Source organism: Phoenix dactylifera, chromosome 11, assembly GCF_009389715.1.
Source record: "Phoenix dactylifera cultivar Barhee BC4 chromosome 11, palm_55x_up_171113_PBpolish2nd_filt_p, whole genome shotgun sequence".
NCBI lineage: Eukaryota > Viridiplantae > Streptophyta > Magnoliopsida > Arecales > Arecaceae > Phoenix > Phoenix dactylifera.
In genome coordinates, this window is record NC_052402.1 from 20,658,585 (window position 1) to 20,680,497 (window position 21,913).

The 21,913-nt window shown below is 38.3% G+C and overlaps 2 protein-coding genes across 2 annotated transcripts in view; both read left to right on the forward strand.

Annotated features, from left to right (window-relative positions):
* The window catches only part of LOC103709198 (protein EXPORTIN 1A-like), a 30,288-nt gene extending 13,314 nt beyond the window's left edge, over positions 1 to 16,974 (forward strand). Inside the window, exons 17-32 of the mRNA XM_008794425.4 lie at positions 2,700 to 2,797; positions 2,877 to 2,985; positions 5,934 to 5,999; positions 7,108 to 7,206; positions 7,320 to 7,400; positions 7,563 to 7,652; positions 8,016 to 8,101; positions 8,217 to 8,297; positions 8,410 to 8,592; positions 11,914 to 11,980; positions 12,068 to 12,178; positions 12,295 to 12,402; positions 12,487 to 12,624; positions 12,704 to 12,841; positions 12,913 to 13,017; positions 16,460 to 16,974. Of these exons, the coding sequence (XP_008792647.1) occupies positions 2,700 to 2,797; positions 2,877 to 2,985; positions 5,934 to 5,999; positions 7,108 to 7,206; positions 7,320 to 7,400; positions 7,563 to 7,652; positions 8,016 to 8,101; positions 8,217 to 8,297; positions 8,410 to 8,592; positions 11,914 to 11,980; positions 12,068 to 12,178; positions 12,295 to 12,402; positions 12,487 to 12,624; positions 12,704 to 12,841; positions 12,913 to 13,017; positions 16,460 to 16,582 (1,683 nt within the window). The 3' untranslated portion in view covers positions 16,583 to 16,974. The remainder of the gene's footprint in view (positions 1 to 2,699; positions 2,798 to 2,876; positions 2,986 to 5,933; positions 6,000 to 7,107; positions 7,207 to 7,319; positions 7,401 to 7,562; positions 7,653 to 8,015; positions 8,102 to 8,216; positions 8,298 to 8,409; positions 8,593 to 11,913; positions 11,981 to 12,067; positions 12,179 to 12,294; positions 12,403 to 12,486; positions 12,625 to 12,703; positions 12,842 to 12,912; positions 13,018 to 16,459) is intronic.
* Positions 16,975 to 17,452: 478 nt separating this feature from the next.
* LOC103709197 (zinc finger MYND domain-containing protein 15) lies at positions 17,453 to 20,827 on the forward strand. The gene is made up of 2 exons (XM_017843363.3): positions 17,453 to 18,148; positions 18,534 to 20,827. Exon 2 carries the CDS (start codon positions 18,652 to 18,654, stop codon positions 20,542 to 20,544), a length of 1,893 nt encoding a protein of 630 aa, XP_017698852.1. The 5' UTR covers positions 17,453 to 18,148; positions 18,534 to 18,651; the 3' UTR covers positions 20,545 to 20,827.
* The last annotated feature ends 1,086 nt before the right edge of the window (positions 20,828 to 21,913 follow it).

The window sequence follows — 21,913 nt, forward strand, 5'->3', positions numbered from 1 at the left end:
AAGAACCCTAATCTTTGAGTGCTCCTCTCTTCCCTTTGGCAAATATGTGGAGGCTTGAGTCAGATTCAAACTCCTCATATTGGAGCTGCTCCTTATTTATAGAGGAGAGGATGCCTCCTCCTATGGGTCCTAAGAGGACTCGACCAAGGAAAGGTAGCGTCCTATCTTGGACGCTCGGCATCCAGAGTCTTGGATAGATTTTGAGTCAAAGGGGAAGAGGGAAGGGGTGTCGGCCCTAGAGGCTGCCCTCTTCTTATGAGGTTGCACAATATGCGGCCCCTGGGGATGCGTTAGAAAGTAGGGGTGCTGGCCCTAGGGCTGCTCCCTCATCTCCTAGCTGCACCCTGTAAAGTGCTATAGCTAGCAGGGGCAGCAGTCACCTACCTTGGTCGGCCACCCCTACTTGGATCTAATCCAAGTGGCCTAAAGTTGACCCAGGTCTAGTCTTACTTGACACAACCTAGCTCAATCCCTATATCAGGACTATTTGCCTGGCCCAATTTCTTCTTCAATTAAATCTAGATCTTTCTTAATCCAATTTGCGAGAGAATAATCAGCTGGAATCTCATTCCAATTGACCTAAAGACAAATGATAGATGCTAGATACATTATGGGTATAGGTCAACCCAGGTTCTCGCTCCTAAATGACCTGCCCTTTAGGTTCTTAGTCACGTCAGCCCCATGGTCCAACATGGGGATATGAATCCTATATCACATTATTGAACTTTTGGGTGAATAGGATGAAATCAGTTGGTTTCTCTATTCTTGCACAAGCTACATCTTGTAATTTAATCCCCTGTCATTCCATTATCCCTGTATGGTCATTGAGTATAACACTATCAGACTCTTAGTCATACTCTTCATGATTCATTAGAATCCTGGATCGTATTAGAGACCCTTTATGAAAACTGTTCATGGGTATCTCTTATGGAATTAATTAATTATTAACTATAATAACTTTGCAAAATGGTTATTTTCAAAATCGTTCAAGTTACTATCCTATCGGGTTTGATATATCTGACTATCTCTATTCTCATGTGAACACTATGCCCAATATGATGGTTTCCATGTTGGACACCCTGACCCTTACTCAAATCCAAATCCATTAAACTACTATGCTTCCTATCAAGGGCAATTCAAGGTGTCATGGCCAATACATGGGTTTGACCACAAATTTACTGGTCTCTAAATACAACAATATCTTTTATCTTTTAGTTCAACGGATCACTTGCAAGCTTGTGCACTTGGTTCACACCTCTACCTTGACAGTGATTTGTGAGATAGATTGCTGATTTTGACCGTTCATTATGATGGGACATCTAGATATTAATACAAGTTCTGATCTAGATGAAGGAAGAACTCTGCCATGACTGTCCACCTTGGCAGCCTTGTAGGTGCGATGCCCAACCTCGCCTATAGTTATGAATAAGTTTCGAGTACATAGGAGTATACAGTCCTTCTTGGTTTATTATAGCCATGATTTCTCAAATATTCTTAGTGTCAAATATGCAGATGGCTTGTAGGGCATATCCCACTTCTAACACCGCTAACATATTAAGCATTCATCTGCTCCACAAGGAGCTATTACTAGAAGTAAGATCGATCTGATGTTTTTTTCATTATAGATGTTGTACTTTGTAGTCTTATTATTCTTAACCATGTATTTTTAATCTTTTAGTTGACTAGACAGCAACATTGTGTCTAGTACATGTTCTGATGCTTGGCATAATATCTTGTGATGAATACCAGGTAATATTGTGCAACAACTTAGAAGACCACATTCTAAGAGATAATGGAGATGGTAGCTAATAGATATTTGTGGAAGCTTCTCGCTCCACAAATCAAAACTAACATATAAATTTTCGGGCAGTAAATTCTAAGTTCTAGTTAAGGATTTTCATATTTGGAACAGTTGTCATATACATTAGTTCACTTTGCCATTTCCAATTTCTCGTTTCTTAATACATTTTCACCTGTTACAAGAGTATAGGAGGTAGCTTTTAAAAATATGTACATAGGATTTTTTATTCGCTCGCAGGAAACAGAAAAGTTGCTTTATCATGGGGGTAATTTTAAGTACTGATGCATTTGAAAGCGTTTGGCATGATAAGTCCTGGCTTTTTGAGTTGTTGGGAACAGCAAAAACTCCATTTTGGTATTAATTGGGGGGGGGGGGTCCCCAGAACCCATTGTTTTTTATTGTAATTTTGGATGTCTAGCAAAATGGTTGGTATTCTATGGTGCCTGGTAATCTATATTGGGAACATTGGTGATGTTAAACTGTAGTTCAGATTCGTTAATGTGGTGTTGTGTATCTGTTCATTGGTGATGTTTAGTAATTACTTTCTGCTCATCTGGGAACAAGTGTAGAGTATGATTTCTTATAAGGATCTAATATCGTAGTATGGTAGTGTAGGCTGAAGTTTTTAATGAATTTCCTTGAAAATTAGTTCCGACAGCTTAGGTTTCTTGTGTACCTTTCACATGCTAGCTAGTTGCTATACTTTTATTTCTAGTAATTCATTTCTCATTTTCTTGTAAATTTGCTTGCCTTCACTTTCATCTGTAGTTTAACTAGTAATTTTTCTTTATATAGTGTACTGAGTGTTTTTATTCCTTGCATGTGATATTTCATATTGTCCATCTTTTACCAATTTTTCAAGTAATTCGTTCTTGATCTTTTGATTCATGTTTGACAGGAAAATAGGTTTCTAGTTCTGGTCATTCGTGATTTACTGAATCTCTGCGAAATCACTAAGGGAAAGGATAATAAAGCTGTTATAGCTAGTAACATCATGTAAGAATCATCAACATTATGGACCATGCATCTTTCACAATTCTACTTTCTTCTCTCTAACTTTATTTTAAATTATCAGGTATGTTGTTGGACAGTATCCGAGGTTTCTAAGAGCTCACTGGAAGTTTCTGAAAACAGTTGTTAACAAGTTGTTTGAGTTTATGCATGAAACACATCCAGGGGTTCAGGTCTATATCCTGTCTCTCTGTCTCTCTGATTTTTTGGACCTCTGATATAATGCTGGTGGTCACCAATCATATAGGATGTTACTGGAAAATAATGTTTGGCTCTCTGACTAGTATGATGATTCTCTGGATAAACTACCATGGTGACTACATTTATGGAAGCCTATGTTTATTATTTATTTATTTTTAGAAAACTGGTTGTTGTATTCGACTCTAGTTTACCAATGAGATATAGTTGCATGAAGATTCAGGAAGGTAGTTAGATTTGCTTAGTTGATGTTGCATCCGATTTATGTCTGATGAAATGTTTACTTGGATTCCTTTCAGAAAGTTGTTCTTTTTTAGTATATCGATTAGGCATTTTTCTGCCTTTTGGATTTAAATTTGTCATGCTATTTACTCAGTATGCTTAGGTTCAGTACTCGATACTCCCATATTAGTTAATAATCAATTGACTAAACAAAATGTGGAGTCCAATTTGATGGTCCTACGTGGCTTGCATGCTGGTGGATTTATTGTCATGGTGGTGAATGAGGTAGCAGAAGGAGATGAGGGTCATGGTCTTATGACACAGTAATTTGCATATTCACAAACATCATGCAATCTTCCAGTCCTACATGCTATGAGTTTGACCCCTCTTATCCTTATATGAAGAAAAGTACCACAAAAAATACATTGCAAACTAAATCTTTGATGGTTCTGGAATTCAACATTCTACTGTCTAATGATTTCGTCGGTTAATGACAAGGTGATGATGGAGCCAATAATTGGTATTTACTAGTAGGGACTAAGTTGGAGAAAGAGCACCATTCTTTAGCGAAAATCTACAGACAGTTTATTCATGCCCAAATCTTAGAAGGACACATCATTTCAAATTAGGTATGGCTAATCACTGGAGTGTACCACATATGCTGCAAGTATTTAGCAAGAAAGGGTGTGAATGGTGAAGATGACCATTAAAATTTGTTTGAATTTATTTTTTAGATATCTCCTTTTGTTTGTTGTTTTAAGGTTCTGGACACTTTTTGTTCATTTTGCAGTTTGTCTTCACTTTTCAGCATTCCATACATTGTGAGCTTTTCAGATGTCAGTTCACTCATCTTTTTGATTTTCTGATGTTTGAACTTTTCTCACCTGCTTTTAATTTCCATCTGTTCAGTACTGGGACCTTTGAATAGTATTACCGATGCTGAATAAAAAAGTTCAGTTAATTAAATTCAGATTTTCTTGCATTTTCTGAGCTTCTATTTAGATAATTTTTGGTGTGGGTTTCAGAGACCTATTTCACGTGGAATTGGTGTTGAGGAGTTCTATTTGAGTTGCATATTGGGTTGGGCAACTTATAAAACATTAAAATTTTGATTTTCAGGTGTTTTAAGTGCATATTGGGTTGGGAACTTCTGTCTCTCTGTGTGTGTGTGTGTGTGTGCGCGTCTCTCTCTCTTCTCTTGATCTCTACTCTTCTCTATTGTTTCTCCAACTTATATTATTCTTGCAGTCTTCTAAACCTTACTTTTCCTTTTATTTTGATCTGAATTTCTGTTAGAAAATATTATGGATAATCATCAATCAGCATATACCATTACGGACCTGTTATTAGGACCCATATCCCGTGCAAAAACCTAAAACAGAATTTTTTGGCTGCCTTGAATTTGCAATTTCTCTGCAATAGGACAGCATGGAGATTTCTTGACTTAAACTCTAATTTATTTGCCATTGGTTCACGAGCGCATTGTAGGCCTTCTCTAATTGGTCATCCATCAATTAACTTGTGTTGTCCTGTCTCTTTGGTTTGCCTGGAAAAAAACACCTGTAGTGAACACTTGAAAATGAGTCTGTGTGATACTTGGTCATGGGTCCACAGGTAAGATTTCTTATAGATTAGAAGGTCCTGACACTAACAATTACCTGCACCTGGGAGTTGTATTTAGGTCCTGACATGGATTTTACCCTTGGAGTTTCCCCCTATATTCCTTTATAAGGTCTTATTTTGGTCCCATGATGACACATCACCATGATGATGTTGGATGCATTTTGCCTGAGGATATCCAGTTTGCTGGCATGAGCAGCAGAATTTCGTAGCCTTTCAGCATGTTTTCCTATCCTTGAGTGAAATTTTATAGCTAGCCAAGTCCTATCGGAGAGAAAAAGAAAGATAAAATGACTAAATAGAATGCTTTGGAGTAGGATGCCTTTTTGGTGAAGGAAATTCTAGATGGACTTTGCGGTGAAATTATAGAGGAAGAAGGAATCTTTTTTGTGGATGGGATTCCTACCGTTGAAGACGCTCCATGGTGAAAATTGTCCCCAAGCTCTCCAAACATGATCTAACAGCCATTTAGTTTCAATCACCATCAAAATCAAGTATGTTTTCTCGCTAGCTTTTACCTACTAAGACCTTTTTTTGCCTAAATATGGAAAAGAGTATGCACCAATTAATTTAATGTTTGTATGACAACATTATTTCTCTGATGTTAATAATACTCAAGTAATAGTTAATTGACATTAAGTTTTAGTTTACGAATTCTTTTTTATTCTTTACAGCAGCATTGGAAGGCTTATTTAATTTCAGAAAGTATACACATTTTTCTAAAAAGCTTTTGATAACTGCCCAAAATCCTTTTTTAAAAAAATGCATACCCTGTGCATGTTATGATTGTGCGCTGCTTTCTTTTTGCATTTTTTATGCATCTTTTTTTTCATTTGCTTATTGTGGTTTATCATACCTTTAGATTGCTTTTTTGGGTGATAATCTAATTTTCTAGGCAGTCGTCCATGTTTTACTCATCTATTCTATTGTTTTACATGTATTATTTTATGTCTATGCAGAGATAGTTGAGAGTTTATGTGTAGACTGCCTTCTTTGATTTTGAGTTTGGCATGGGGCCATTATTGTGTTGTGTACTTGTTCATACTTCATTTCAATATCAATATCATTATTTTCATTTCAGGATATGGCATGTGATACTTTCTTGAAAATTGTTCAGAAATGCAAGCGTAAATTTGTAATCACACAGGTATTGCATACAGCCTTACTTGAAGTTTGATATTTATATAAAACTAATTATCTATTATTGATGAGAAGTAGATTGCTAAACTACTTATCATAGTTGAACCTATGTTCCAAATGATGCACTAGAACTAATGGGAATAATCAATGCAATGACATTGATAATCATTTTTCATGACCATCTTTCTCTTATTAAATGACATTGATTGGGATTGTCTGGGAGTGATAAAACATGGGAATATTTATAGTTATATGCCGGGCCATATTTCAAAGATTTAAAAGTTTTGATTAGTTGACCTAGTTCTCATTCACTGAATAAGCCTGTGATATAAAATCAAAAATAAACTATTCATCAATTATTTAATGTTTCGGGTAGTGTATGGATTTCATAATAATTCATGCCATGTACATGAAATTATCAGTCAAGGAAACTGTTTATTTTACCAAGATGTCTTGTAATTTGTAAAATTTACACTTGACTCCAAATGAATATTCGTAAACATAATAACATATTGTTGTCTTAGCTCAAGTGGTAGAGATTGCCTGTTTCCGAGCTGTGTTAGTTGTTCCTGTGTGGGTATCTCCGGTTCAGGGTCTTGAATGAAAATACTTTCTATGGATGTTTGTTTAACATGTAAGCCTAAGTTATTACAAGTTTAGCAATATATTTGACTGTTCCTTGTCCAATCTGACATATCTCTCGTCATTATATCAACATCCCTTTTTTTTTTATAGAAGGAAAATTATTATTTATAATACATGCTTTTGTTTATAGAAGGAAAATTATTATTTATAATACATGCTTTTGTTTATAGAAGGAAAATTATTATTCATAATACATGTTTTCATAAATACATTATGTAACTATGTGTTTTATATATGTGTGTATGTGTTCATGTTTGTTTCCACATACACACATGTACGTGCACACACACACCTGCACATCAATAGTTACATAATGTAGTTGATGGCAATCCCTAATCTTGTACTTTCTACCTTTTTGTCTTGCCTTGCTGTATTGGACTTATCATTTTTTTTTCTTGGTAAGTAATTCTGCAGGAACCTACTTTCATTTGATCAGTATCTGTTGTAATTATGTGGCTATTTTACCTCAGGTAGGGGAGAATGAGCCTTTTGTTTCTGAACTTCTATCTGGCCTTCCAAATACAATTGCAGATCTTGAGCCTCATCAAATTCATTCATTCTATGAATCGGTAGGATTAAGCAAAATCCACTATCGTAGCAAATTATATATTTATTTTCTTTACTTTTCACCATATGTCTGATTGTAAAATGCATTGTTTGTTATTACTTTGTCTACCTGTAGGTTAGCCATATGATACATGCAGAATCTGATCCTGCAAAGAGGGATGAGTATTTGAGAAGGTTAATGGACCTTCCAAATCAGGCAAGTGATTTAGCTTAACACATAGACCTGACTTTGAGTTTTGACCATGATAGTCTAGTTTCTTTAAAAACTGTATATCTTGTCTAGGCTCTTTCTTTTATTGATGATTTCAACTTTTGACCTTCTGATGTTCTATGATGGGTATGCAAAATTATGTTCCAGAAATGGGCAGAAATTATTGGACAAGCAAGCCAAAGTGTTGATGTTCTGAAGGATCAAGATGTTATCAGAACTGTTCTTAATATATTACAGGTATATCTGTTTTGCTTTGATTAGGGCACTTTGTCTAAACTTGTGTAATACACCTCAACATGTTCTTTGAAAATGCATGATGCGTCTACTGTTGCTTGATTGTATATATTACATTGAAGATTCTAAATGCTGTAAATCAGACTGTTGACCGTACCAGTATATTTAAGTATCTGATGAAATTGAAACTGATGGAGTAACACTTATGTTTTAAATCTGAAGTTTTAATACATTCAATATCCAAGATATATAATGTTGAAATCTTGTTTTGAAAGTATTTCTAGTTTGCATTGCACATTTTTAACTTTCTTTAACGAAGCTTTCGCAAATTAAATGAGAGTAACACAACCTTTTGATGCTTGACAGACAAACACTAGTGCTGCTAGTTCTCTTGGGTCATTTTTCTTTTCACAAATATCCTTGATATTCTTGGACATGCTAAGTGTATACAGGTATGGTATTTAGTTCACATCTTTCAGTGACTTCAGACTTTTTGGCCGAGAAATAGTTCATTTCTTAATATTTTATTAACTTGTTCTTTGTTTATTTTTATTTTTTCCTTAACAGAATGTACAGTGAGCTTATATCTAATAGTATAGCTGAAGGGGGGCCCTTCGCTTCAAGAACATCCTATGTAAAGCTTCTTCGGTGAGGCATCAAAGTGGCAACTATGCTTCATCATGTTGCATTTCACAATTTTCTCATTATTAAGACTTCTAGGAATAATTTTACCATTACTAATTTATTGTGATAATATCAGATCTGTTAAGCGAGAGACTCTCAAGCTGATCGAGACATTTTTGGACAAGGCTGAAGACCAACCACAAATTGGAAAGCAGTTTGTGCCACCAATGATGGATCCTATACTTGGTGACTATGCAAGAAATTTGCCTGATGCTAGGGAATCTGAAGTGTTGTCATTATTCGCCACAATTATAAACAAGTATGCTTTACAGTGCATTTTTCTTTTATTTGCTGCTTACTCTGGTATAAGAAATATGTAATATTAATTTTTATTCTTATCTTGGCTACCCTGTTTACATAGAGTTGACTCAGGAGTGAGTTGTGAAAGAATGTAAATCAGAAAGAAAACTGATTTCCTCTTATCTTAACCTAAAACTCCAGTCTCTTACTTTTAACTATTGAATGATTCAAAAAATTGGAAGAGTTGTTTTCTCATTTCATTATTAGGACAGTTTGGCTTAGTGTTCAATTTATACGTCCACATTTACGCATTTGATTGTGTTAAGAGAGGTTACTTTTCTTTTAACCAAGCCAGAGGTTACTTGAGGTTATTTTTTTGTACTTAAAGCTTTTGTATTTTATATTAAAAAATAGTTTCAATTTTCATTGGAGGAATTAGTTGAATTAATTTCAGCTTCCAGACTTCATATCTCTCTAAATTCACAAATTCAGAGATCTATTGAGTTCTTCAGACAAACTCCCAAACTAGCATAAATACCAATGCGATTGATTATAGGAGTCTCATAATCTTAGGATATCCAAACTATGGCTTTCTGATGGTAATTTTACTGAAAAATAGATCTTGTAATTTAACTTGAGGTATTTTAATGTATTTATTTGTATATATGATTTCAGAAACAATTAACAAAAAATAAATCATATGGTCAATGAAATTCCTAATGAAACAATTAATTTCAGTTGTCTGCAACTTCAGAAACAATTGACAATAAAAAATTGTAAGTTCAATGAACATATTCAAAAACGTCAAATTTTTATCTTGTGGAGAAGATGGAGGAATTAGAAGGAGAAGGATAAGAAGAGGGAGTAGTGGAAAGACAAAAGAGAGGGGGAGATAGTCACTCAATTACATATTTGAAGCTCAAGTCCCATATTAACAAATCAAATTCAGCAAAGTAAAGGTAGGGTGTGCTCTGGGTGAGCGATTGCATCAAACTTCGTGCGCTCTCAAAGCTTCGATTAACCGCTGGTATGCGTGGTGAATGGGTGCCCAAAGAAGGAAAGCATCGGGGGGCTCCTTCGCCGGTGAGAGCCGGAGTCCGCCACTTCATGTCGAGAAGAGGCCGAGTCGATTGAGGATGGTGGGGTGGACATCCCACCGAATCTCGGAGGAGGTGGTGGAGAACCTCTGGAGACACTTCGCAGAGGCTCTCGAGTTGTTGGAGCGGATCGAGGCGATAAGGCAGTCGTGGGAGAAGGTTGCAGTGACTGCTCGGAGCTTAGGCTAGCGAGTTCCGGCTGATTTGGTGGCCCAGGAGGTGATGGTGCAGGGGGAACTTCAATACGAGGTGGAAGCTTTCCCTCCGGCCAAAGACCATATTGTCATCAGGTTTAGATCAGAGGAGGATTGGGATGGTGCTTTTAGGCGGCCCTTCGGTGGTGGCAGGCTAGCTGATGACAATGGAGCCTTAGGTTCCAAACTTTGTTTTGAGAACAGATGTCGTCAAATCGGTGGTGTGGCTGAGGCTGCCGAAGCTTCGTCTGGAGTATCGGGAGAAGGCTTCTATCTTGCAAATAGCTACAGATAGCTACAGCTGTCGGCCGACCACTGGCCATGGATAGCTTCGCTGACCAACTGAAGAAACTGGGTTACATAAGGGTGAAAGTGGCTATTGATGCCACTGAACCTTTGGAGTCTGGAATCCAAATCAAGGGGAGAGCTAGGGTTTTCTGGCAGCCCTTTGTCTATGAAAGTGTTGTATTCTTCTATTGATGCGGGCAAATTGGACACAACGATGATGAGTGCAAGTTTTTGGTGCTGGAGCCGCAGATGGAGGTGGGTGACCCCTTGGATTGGAAAAGCTCCCCGACGCCAATGGTGTTGAAGGTGGCTGATAACTCGGGGGGATAGAGGCGGCCATGATACCAACACGAAAGAGCAAGATCAGCAATTTGTTTTGGGCCCCTGGCTTGCGACGGCAAGGATCCGGCCGCCGAGGGCGGCCAAGGGGACACCGAGGGAGAAGATGGTAGAGTCAACTCCAGAGTCATCTAGATTGGGCTTCTCGTCATCTTGGCCGAACTCACCGCAAAATCGGTAGAGCTCAATCGGCTCAGCACCGAACTCATACTAGTGGCAAAAGCCAGCAAAAGTTGCATGCCGTTGATCTCCTCCGAATGACCACACGATCAAAGGAAGCGGGTAGCAAGGGTCGAGCCTGACCTAGACCAGAATTAGATATGTATGGTTTTGACCTCTTGAGGGATTTGGGTTCGACCAAGGAGACCGGAGGGGCCGGGTTGGTGGAAGAGGTGTGCGGCCTAGAGATTGTCATAGTGGAAGCAGGCTTGTGCTGTCCTAGTCTCCAGCGTCAGGGGGCACGAACAAGGGCCTGCTTGTAGTGGGCTCGAGCTCAGTGGTTGATCAAATTGGGAGCGACGAAGGGTACTGAATCTTTTGGGTCTATTGGGCTGAGCACTGGTGAGGGCTTGACGGAGGGCCTTGGGGCAATTTCTCCTTCATCTCGGGCGCCGAGGAAGGATATAGTGTTCGGCGATCAGCTGCGGCAACGTCCTCTCTGTCCTGTGGCGCTGGGAGGTGGTTCGTCTGAACGGAAGGAGCGAGCTAGGGTGGTCTTCGCCCCTTCCGACAGCGAGAATAGGTGCTCAGGGATGGAGGAGTCAGCTATGGTGCCAACCAATGATAGTGAGCCGGATAGCGAGTTGGCGGCAAGAGGGGAAGAGGCTAATCGGGAGCTCTAGTGCCAGCCTTCCTCCAGTGAATTTGGGGAGCATGCCTTGGCAGTGTTGAGGGTGTTGAATGGTATGAACTGGAGCAATTTATACTACTTTCATACAAAAAATAATTTTATAATTAACTAAAAATGGAGTCCTTGTTTCTCAAACTTCTCTCCTATCATGACTCTATTAGTGAAGCTATTTACAGGCCAGTCCACACATTGGGTTATGCTTCCGGCTAGGATTTTGTAGTTCTTGGATTAACTCAACCTAGTTGTAGCTCACTATCAGCCATACACACACACACACACACATATATATATTGACCTTCCTAACTCAACCCTTATAACAAATTTGGCATAGAGAATATAAAAATAAATAATTCCTAAAATATAATTTTTTTAGGTTGCATCACTTCCATGTTTATGTAAGTTTTGTATCATCATTCTTGAAGGGGTATCACCATAAATTGCATGATAAAGGATGAATTTATGCATTTGTTTGATTTGTGTGTCATTCTCTAATTGCCTTTTTTGTTTAAAATTTGGTAGTAACACAATGTATGCCGTAATAGTCATTTATGTGTCTCACTCTTTGTTGATAGATATAAAAGCCTAATGATGGAAGATGTCCCCCGAATATTTGAAGCAGTTTTTCAATGCACTCTTGAGGTGAGAGTTAGCATATTAAGATAGAAATGTCTTTTTGTTGTTTAGGTTTCTGACAAATAATGTTACCACTTTCTGTATTTTCTGCAGATGATTACAAAGAACTTTGAAGATTATCCCGAGCATCGTCTCAAGTTCTTTTCTTTATTACGTGCAATTGCTACACACTGTTTTCATGCTTTAATCCAGTTATCAAGTCAGGTTGGTGTCCATATTTTCTTAAGTAGCTTCCACATTGCTTAATCAATGCAAGTGCCATGTTTTGGATACAATTCTTATTAGTTGCCCGTCTTGTCCGCCACTCTTGCTTGATGCAGCAACTGAAGCTTGTCATGGATTCTATCATCTGGGCTTTCCGACATACTGAAAGGAATATTGCTGAGACTGGCCTTAATCTCTTGCTGGAAATGCTAAAAAACTTTCAGGTTGGATTCATTTCCACCCATTTTGGCTGTCCATCATTTGGCTGAATGAAGTTAACTCACCGTGTGTATATGGTGTATTGACAGGTTTCAGAATTTTGCAATCAATTTCATAGGACTTACTTCTTAACAATTGAGCAAGAAATATTTGCTGTCTTGACAGACACATTTCATAAACCTGGTTTCAAGCTGCATGTTTTAATACTTCAACATCTGTTTTGCCTGGTAATTAGCAAACTAATGCTTTGCAGCTTCTGATCTTGCTGTTCCTTTGTATTAACTTAATCTATTGTTGCCATTTCAGTTAGATTCTGGTTCATTAACAGAGCCCTTGTGGGATGCCTCGGCAGTTCCTATTCCATGCCCTAGTAACACAGTATTTATCCGTGATTACACCATAAAACTACTAGGGACATCTTTTCCAAATTTGACGCTGGCAGAGGTAAGAGATCCATGTTCTAGTTTTCATTATTCTGTTCTCTTTTAGTTATCTGAGTATTAAGTTTTCTGCAGGTAACTCGGTTTGTTGATGGGCTGTTTGAGTCAAGAAATGATCTCCATATATTTAAAAACCACACCCGAGACTTTCTTATACAATCAAAAGAATTCTCAGCTCAGGTAATGTGATGACTAATGATGCTATATGCTTTTCTTGCACTGCTCAAGTGAGCAGTAAGTGTGCTGTTCGCATGTCTGTTCAGGTAGTAGCTTCTCCCAGGGCTTAACCATGCCAAACCTGATCAGAGAAAAACATGGAGGCCTTTATCAAACTATTTACTAAACATTGTGAATAAAATCAGATATGTATTTAGCATTATACTTTTGGTGTTTTAATGTTTTGTTTGCTGGTTTTTTTGTGATGATTAAAAATGTACTGAAATTTAGTTATCTATTTTGGTTGTGTAGATTCTCAGATTTAGAATATTAAGTATCATTATATTGAGTAGATAAATTTGCAAGTAATGGGTGGTGACTAATTTGTTAAATGAGGAATAATCTAAAGTATTATTCAAAGCAGTAAAAGAGAGCTACTAAGATTGTTTGTAATACAGATAACCTTCCATCTGCATCCACTGTTTGAAATTTGACGGTATCTCTTCAAAAAATTTATGAGGCGCCTTCTGTTTTGACCTTCCAAAAACATGTCATTATTTTTATACTTAAGTTAAAATGCAGATTTAGAAAACTGCAACTTGTTTTGGACTATAAATGTTTTACCAATATCTTATCCTGTCCTTAGTTCAAAACTGGTGAAGTATTACTAGATCCTAATAGGAGTGTATACATATTTGCAGGTGTGAATTCAGGAGTTTTTCTTTGGGTTTTCCTAGGAGCATATTACTAGAACTGTTTAAAGCCTACTTAAAAAATGCAATGCTTACAATAAGACAACAAGGGCTTAATTGAGATGTGTTTAATGCTCTTTTATGTGTGTGCACATGCACACAAGGTTGCTAGCGCATATGATTACTGATTTCAATTTAATCAATGATTGTTTATTCCGTTCTTATTTATTCCACCATCTGATAAGATAATTGGGATTTATCATTTGCATGTTTAGTTGAGCCTATTGTATTAAATGCTAAGAAAATAATCAGATAACATCTGAAAAAAAAATGCTTTGTGCTTTTATTAAGGAGGAATAATGCTAACACAAAAGTTGTTTTGCTTTTTGGCCTTGCCAAATTTATAGACAGATTACTCTCTAACTGTTCATTTTGTCTGCATGTGTATCTGTATGCATGCTTCATGTGTGCACGCATGCACGTGCTTGCACATAAACATGCACAGACACAGAAACACACATATATAGAAAAAACTAAGAATGAATTAAAGATACAAGCAACTAATTGATGTAGTCAAAAACTAGAAAGTAGATTGGAGAAGACACTGTATCTCCCCATCTGCCTTCCTCATACCTAGCCTAGTTTGCCTGGATGGACTATGAATAGCGTTTGTTTGCACTACAGGACAAATGTAAGAGATTGAAAGAAATAAGGAGCAGTGTGCAGTGCCAGGCAGGGCATGGAGATTTAGATTGAAAAGAGAACGTGCAAGAGAACAGCTGAGATTGAAAGCAAAATAGGTGTGGGACGATGGTTGAGATTGAGAGGGAGCATTAAAAGTCTCTATGCACAGCCAGTGTGATATGGAGGGATTAAAAGTTCCTTTTATGATAGAATTTAAGGCAATTAAATTTATTTTATGATTTGTTATGGATCTGTTATGGGAAACCAGCTATTGTTGCTGGATCTCTCTCTCTCTCTCTCTCAGAAGCAAGGGGCATTTGAGATAATTGACCAGTCAAGGTCCACATTTAAGAGGGGTGTGGGTGGGGGAAGTGAGGTGCTCTTTTTTTTTGTTCTGTTATGTCAATGTGTGGGGAGGCATGGAGGGCTTGGGAGGGAGGGATTGGTGGTGTGCAATAGGAGGGAAATCACTTCCCCTTGGATACCAAATATTCGAAGTTTATTGGGCGGGGCCTCCCCACAAACACCCCACCCCCTGCATGTTCGGTCCTCCAGAACCTATAATTTGGTGGTTATGCGGTTGTCTAATGTATATCTATGTTCCTTCCTGTTTAAGTATGCACTGCAATAAGTAATCTTGGTTTCTTATCAAGAACTGACGTTTACAAAATGACATCTACTCATTGAGATATTTTACTCATGGGAGCATATTTTGATTTTCTCAATGGCTTCAAATTTCTCTCAATAATTAGCATCTGAACTTATGGTTTTGATGCCTTGTAATGATTACAACACTATAAATGACTTTAATTTATGGGCAGTTTAATGCTTTCCTGTAATGTGGTATGCAAAACTATTAGAATTCCATGCTTCTTTTTGGTCACCTATCACTTTCATACATATGCATAACAAACCTTTGACTATTTAAAATATGTATACATTCATGTGCTCGATAGATGTCTATCCATGTTTTCTGTATTTTGATTATTGGACCTTGCCATGTCCTACACCCATATCCAAGTCACCTTGCTATATATATATATATATTGTAACACTTGATAATTGTACATAAAATTGTTATTTGACTACTCAAACTTGGGCTAACTACACATTTTTTCTTTAGATTTAGATTGTCTCCTCAAGAGTTAAATAGAACTTTGCTTATTGACAACTTAGGCCGGTTAAAATTTGACTTTAGGGTTGTGGATTTTTTGCTTTGATGATTATTGGACCTTGCCATGTCCTACACCCATATCCAAGTCACCTTGCTATATATATATATATTGTAACACTTGATAATTGTACATAAAATTGTTATTTGACTACTCAAACTTGGGCTAACTACACATTTTTTCTTTAGATTTAGATTGTCTCCTCAAGAGTTAAATAGAACTTTGCTTATTGACAACTTAGGCCGGTTAAAATTTGACTTTTGGGTTGTGGATTTTTTGCTTTGATGATTATTGGACCTTGCCATGTCCTACACCCATATCCAAGTCACCTTGCTATCTATCTATATATATATATATATATATATATATATATATATAACTTGATAATTGTACATAAAATTGTTATTTGACTACTCAAACTTGGGCTAACTGCCCATTTTTTCTTTAGATTTAGCTTATCTCCTCAAGAGTTGAATAGAACTTTGCTTATTGACAACTTAGGCTGGTTAAAATTTGACTCTGGGGTTGTGGATTTTTTGCTTTGATATTCTTGAGGATGATGCTGATTAGCTCTGCAGGTCAGCAGAAAACAAAGTTTTGCAGCTCATTTCCTGTTAAATGGGGCTTTGAGATGCATGAAAGCTTCTTTGTGATTAGTGCTTTTTTTTCATGGTCTTGAATGCTTAATCCACTTTGTATGGCATGCATGGCGGATGCAAACCGTTGGGGAGGATAGTGGGGTACCGGTGCAGTTTGTTTTTCCCCTCGTGATATGGTTATTAAGTTGGAATTCTCCAATCACATCCGCATATAATAATATATTTTCATAGCTGGTTTGGAATTCTCCAAGCTTGGGACAAATTAAATATCAGCTTTGACCTTGTAGCTGTGTCTAATGCTTTCTACCTTTACATGCAGGACAATAAAGATCTTTATGCAGAAGAAGCAGCTGCCCAAAGAGAAAGGGAACGGCAACGTATGCTCACCATTCCAGGGCTCATTGCCCCTAGCGAGTTGCAAGACGAGATGGTGGATTCATAGTGTTGATACATACATGGCTGTGATATTTCTGCAGTTTCTTCAATCTCTGTATGGTGCTTTAAATAATTTTTCCAAATTCTCCATCGAGTGGATTGGAGAAGACCCAGTTTTCTTTCTCTGATATTTTTTATATGGTCAGAGAAAGAAAGGAGAGATACTGGTCTGTTGCAGCACTCTTCAAAATGCTGGTTATAATTGGAGAATGGTGTTGATGCCAGCTGAAGTAGCAGCAGTTTTTATGCGAGTTAATTTTTTCAAATATAGGGTTTAAATTGTTGGTTTCAGCAATTGGTGTCGGGATGATTGTTTCTACTTTTACCTATTGAGGGTTCAAGTGGCTTATGTATTTTGACATTTTCAGGCTTGTGAAAAGGTTTTACGTTCTCGTTCAACTGCCTGTGTCTTACTGAGTGGTGGTTTATCCTTATTTTGTTTCCACAGCACAACTATTTTTTTTTTTATTTCACTTTACTGTGATAAACAGACATCTTTGCTTCCGTGGTTCATGGAATAGATTTTTTTTTTAACAGCAATTGTTTTTTGCTCTCCACCTCTTTGGTTCCGTGGTTTTGTCAGGGGACTTGGAAGCAAAGGTGTATCATAATAATGTTTGTTAGAGGGATGCAAGGGAACCTGGAATATTGTGATATGAGCAACAGAATAAATTTCGGAAGCGGATTTGAAATGTGTGGTAGAATCATTCGAAAAATCACGAGGGCTGCCGAAAGAAGCATGACTAATGCTTAATGCTGGATTGTTTTATTAAAAGTTTATAGAGAAAACTCGATAATGGTGTTTCAATTCTTATTCCTAACCATGCTTAGAAATTCTGTGAATGTAATTCCTGGAAAGTATAAAAAAATTAATTGCAAGGCCCATCCCATCAGTGTTACTGTTCTCCGATGAGTTACGACTTGAACATCAAATTTGATTCTCTTTTCCTCTAGGCCTGTCATATTTGTACCTTGTTGACTTATGTTATATTCCTCCAAGCCTGAGGGAAGCACACTCGGAAAAGTGAAGCTGCCAGGTGGTTGATGTGTGTTAAATTACAGGTTTATTAAAATTCAATGTGGACCTTATATCCAACATATAAAATGCAGGTTGCTGCCCGTCGTTTGTCATCTTGCAGCTTATCTAACTAGTGAATTTAGCTTGTAACCTAGGTCCTTAGAAAGGTCTAAAAGGAGACCATCCTAAAACCTAGAGGTACTGTAAATTCCTGAAAGTGTACCATGTCATTTTGTTGTATATAAATTCCTTAAGTAAACTACAAGAAAATAAGGAAATGTTTTGATTAGGTAAGTATACAAGCCAAGCTCATCCCGTCTTAATTATCCACTTAATGTAGAAACTCGATTGACGCATTCACTCTATTGGAAATGCTAGTGAAATTTGAAGAGCCACACCCCTGTTTCTCCTCTTGGAGCGTTCACCCCATCGACCTCCGTACTCTGCTTAAGCATTAGAAACAGAGCCGTTCGAAGGACTAAGTGTAGAATAGAGAGGATTCTCGTTTCTGAAACCGCCACAACTGGTTCATCAGCAGATCTAGATCTATTTGATGTGAGTACTTCTCTGGATCTATTTCGCGACCTCTCTTTTCTTCCTGTGTATCCTTTTTAGCGATATCTGGTAGATTTTCCCCTTCTTTCTCCTCGTTTCATGAAATTTGATTGTATCGTTGTACCATTGTTGAATTATCTGCATTGATTCGGGATTCTAGGAATCCATCGACGTATGCAAATTTTAGTCTGGAGACTGTTGGTTTCTGTAATTGGAGAGGGGGAAAAGTAACCGGATTTGATTGATACATATTTAGTGATAATTTACTGGGTGAATCGAACCCTAGAGGTCCCTTAAGAGTGTTCTGGATTTTGGAGAATTTTTTGGAGCCTGGGTTTTTCTTTTTCGTCTTCTGTAAATTGAGGTTTTCAACGGATTTTTGCAGATTTTTTAGGGTTTTCCAAAAGAAATCCGAGAGCTATCAATCTAAGCCGAAAGATCTTCACTTGGTGAGCGATTCGCTGATTTTGCTGTTAACAAGTTGGAGATCCGTAGCTTCTTCCATGGAGATGCATCTCAAAGACCTCTTTGCCCGTTTCCAAGAGCAGTTTGGCTCTGGCCCGGGCCTCGGCCCGAGCTCCGGGACCTGCCTCCTAAATGTAGAAGGAATTGCCCCAGCCTTTATCATATCCCTCTTCCGCGCCTCCGCCGCTCTCTACCGTACTGACCCATGGAAGAGGCTGCGACCTGGCCATCTCTTCGGTATCCGAATTGGCAAGGACGCCGACTGGTCCAACAAGAAGCAACTATTCCCTTGCGCCCAGTTTATTGGTGGCGATGGAGGAGACCTCGGCTTCCACTTGTTCAAATCCGAGCAGGATGCTCAGAAGATGACAGGCGTAAGGGAGACGATTCGGGTCCCTAATGTGGAGCTCCTGAGGGTCATCTTTCAACCAGAATCCCTCTTGTTCCCCTCAAACAAGAGGATGGTTCGGTCCTTATCGTTGGAGGCCTCCGGACCTGGTCGGTTTCCCGTCGTAGATGTCGCTCGCTGCACTTCAACAGGTGGGTTGCGGTTTCGCAACCCCACGCTTGAGGAGCTCCGCTATGTCTTTGCGTTCACGAAGGCTGTTGCCCTAGTGCATCCTCTGCTCGAGTGGGCAAATGATGGAGCTGCAAGAAGAGGAAGGCTGATGAGCTTCGAGCCCTTTATTGAGACAGTTGACGTGCAGTGGCCTCCTGAAGTTGCCAAGGTTGGAGACCTCGTAGCAGTCACCATCTCGCATCCACCTGGTCAGGTTTATGTGGAGAAGAAGCTTGTTTCAACTCCACCAAAGTACGCCGAGCCACCGCCGAAGGAAGAGCTTCCACCAGTGGAAGCATCGGCTAATTGGACTGCTCTAAGAAAGTGTGCAATGTGTGAGAAGGAAGTCCATGGAGATCAGTCTTTGTTCTGCGGCCGGTGTCGTGCAGTAGTTTATTGTGGCCCGGTATGCCAGAAGCAGCACTGGAAGGAAACTCACAAAAGTATATGTGGACTCTACCAAGCAATGATGGAAAGGGAGGAAGAGTTGGCTCTGAAGATATTTATTTTCCCTTGCTTCGTCGATCACCCCTGTAAATGGCTCGAGTCGATGGGTCTCCATCAGAAAGGGATGTGGAGAAGGAAGTGCAGCTGCTATTCTCATTGCCCATTTGGTCTTCTCCCTTTGAAGGCCAGTGGAATCTTTGAGTCATGGGGAGGTTTGAGTGATGGGGAGTACCCTCCTGATTCGGCATTCCCAAACTGTTTGAATGGAGCTTCCAATCCTATCCTGCTATCAGGCTGGTCCGAGTACTACAGTCTCCGCGCCCTCCCGATGACAAGCCCGGTTGCTGCCATATTATCCCATCCTCTGACAGTTTATCACATACTAACTGCCCTTGTTATGAGCTCCAAGAACAGACTTATAAAGGGAAAAGAAGTGATTGTGCATTACCTTGGCCCTGCAGGGGAGCTAGACTGGATGCCTGCTTTCTTAGAGATCACCCATTTGCTGAATGGATCAGGTAACATGCAGATAGTCATGATTGGGCCAGAGGTTCCAAGTAATCTATCAGGGACGGTGTCAGGGATCAGTGGTAGATTGAGAGTGAACTTGGTGAGAGGCATCTATCAGGAACAGGCCTCGTACCTTTCGTCGCCTCATGCTGTCATTGCTCTGAACTGTGGGTTGGAGAGCTATGGGAGCTGGGGTGGTGCTCTTGAGTTGATTAAGTCGATGAATGTGCCAGCTTTCTTCACAGAAAGGTCTGAAATCTCGTGTGCAAATGCTAAGCAGGTGCTTCGAGGAGCTGGGCTGCATGTCGCTCATCCTGTGACGCCGAACCCTTTTCGTTCGCCGCTGCAAGATCAGATACCTTCCAGTAATGTACCCTCATTCAGCAATGGTTTTGTTTTTGGGGTGAATACGTGAAAAGCAGCCCATGGCACGAGAAGGTTTCTACAGGGTGTCTTCATAATTCACCTGATTTGTCTGCTTGTTTGAACCTTAATCCCAGGGAGTTTGAAGTTGGAGAGCCAAGGCGCCAAACTTTTCTTTATGCTTTCATAGCATGCGTCCAACTTTAGTGAGGTTGTGGACTACTAAGATTTTGTGCTGTTGATAATTGATATTGCGATATCATGAACCTATTTACATAATGTTAGAACATTTTGTTTTCCTTTCTGGTGATCAATCAGTGACCGCCGCTTCTTGATGTTGATTCTATTATGTTAAAATTTGTCATGGTCAGCTTTGAGTGCTGCATCATGAAAACTAGTTAATTTTGACTGAACATAAAGTTTGGATCATGATCCAGAGAAATCTGGTTTTCTGATGTCTGATGTCTGATGTCGGCCGTATTGAACTGTCATCAACATCGAACTTACAGATCCAAAATTCTGTAGGCGGTGGAGGAATTGTTGATTAAATCACTTTCCTTTGCAGCTTAATATATATTATTGAAGCTCCTACACAACTGTTGAGGGTACGTATCCTTTCAGATTCTACTGGATGTTGTCAAATGGACATCTAAAATTTGAGTTTTTTTTGCATGAATATTTTTTTAAAAATCAAATTTGAGTGAATACGCTCTTTTCTTTTTTATATATTTTTAAATAGGGAAAAGAAAATTCTTGACTGAAATTTATTAGAAAAAATTACACTAACTCTCCCCATGTCTGAGGTAATTATACAGTCCCACCAAACATTTCAGAAATATATATTTCACTACTTGATTTTTGCCATGTGCATAAAATATAACATCCTACCATTATCTTTATTTTAAATAAGTAAATACCATGCTGACGTCATTACTATCTGATCCATTTGAATCTTACAACATCTCATATTCTTTATTTTTATTTTGTATTTTTATTCCTTCTGTTATTTGATTTTTTTTTCAAACTTCAAATTTTTATGTTTGGCCAAATTATTTCTAACTACCGAACTTGCGATGGTGGTTACAATTCAGCCACAGGAGAATGCATATTAAAATTCTAGATATCTATATATAATTTCTCAGGTTTGGGCTTTAAAAATCCAACTACGATACATGGCTATCTATGGCTATTCGAATGTATAGCTGGAAGCGAGCAATGCCCTATCTCAATTCTCAAAGCTCAAATATGATAAATTATATACAAATATCTTGGTCTTAATAAATATACTCCTTTGGTCGAGTTCTAATCACCGTCAAAAGTTCGATATTTGGAAATAGTTTGGCCAAACATAAGTTTTCAAGTTTAAAATTTTAAATAATAAAAAAATAACGAAAAAAAAATATAAAATATGTAAAACTCAA

Bases quoted from the DNA above. Each gene is read 5' to 3' on its own strand.
- LOC103709197 (XM_017843363.3), top strand. From the start codon at position 18,652: ATGGAGATGCATCTCAAAGACCTCTTTGCCCGTTTCCAAGAGCAGTTT.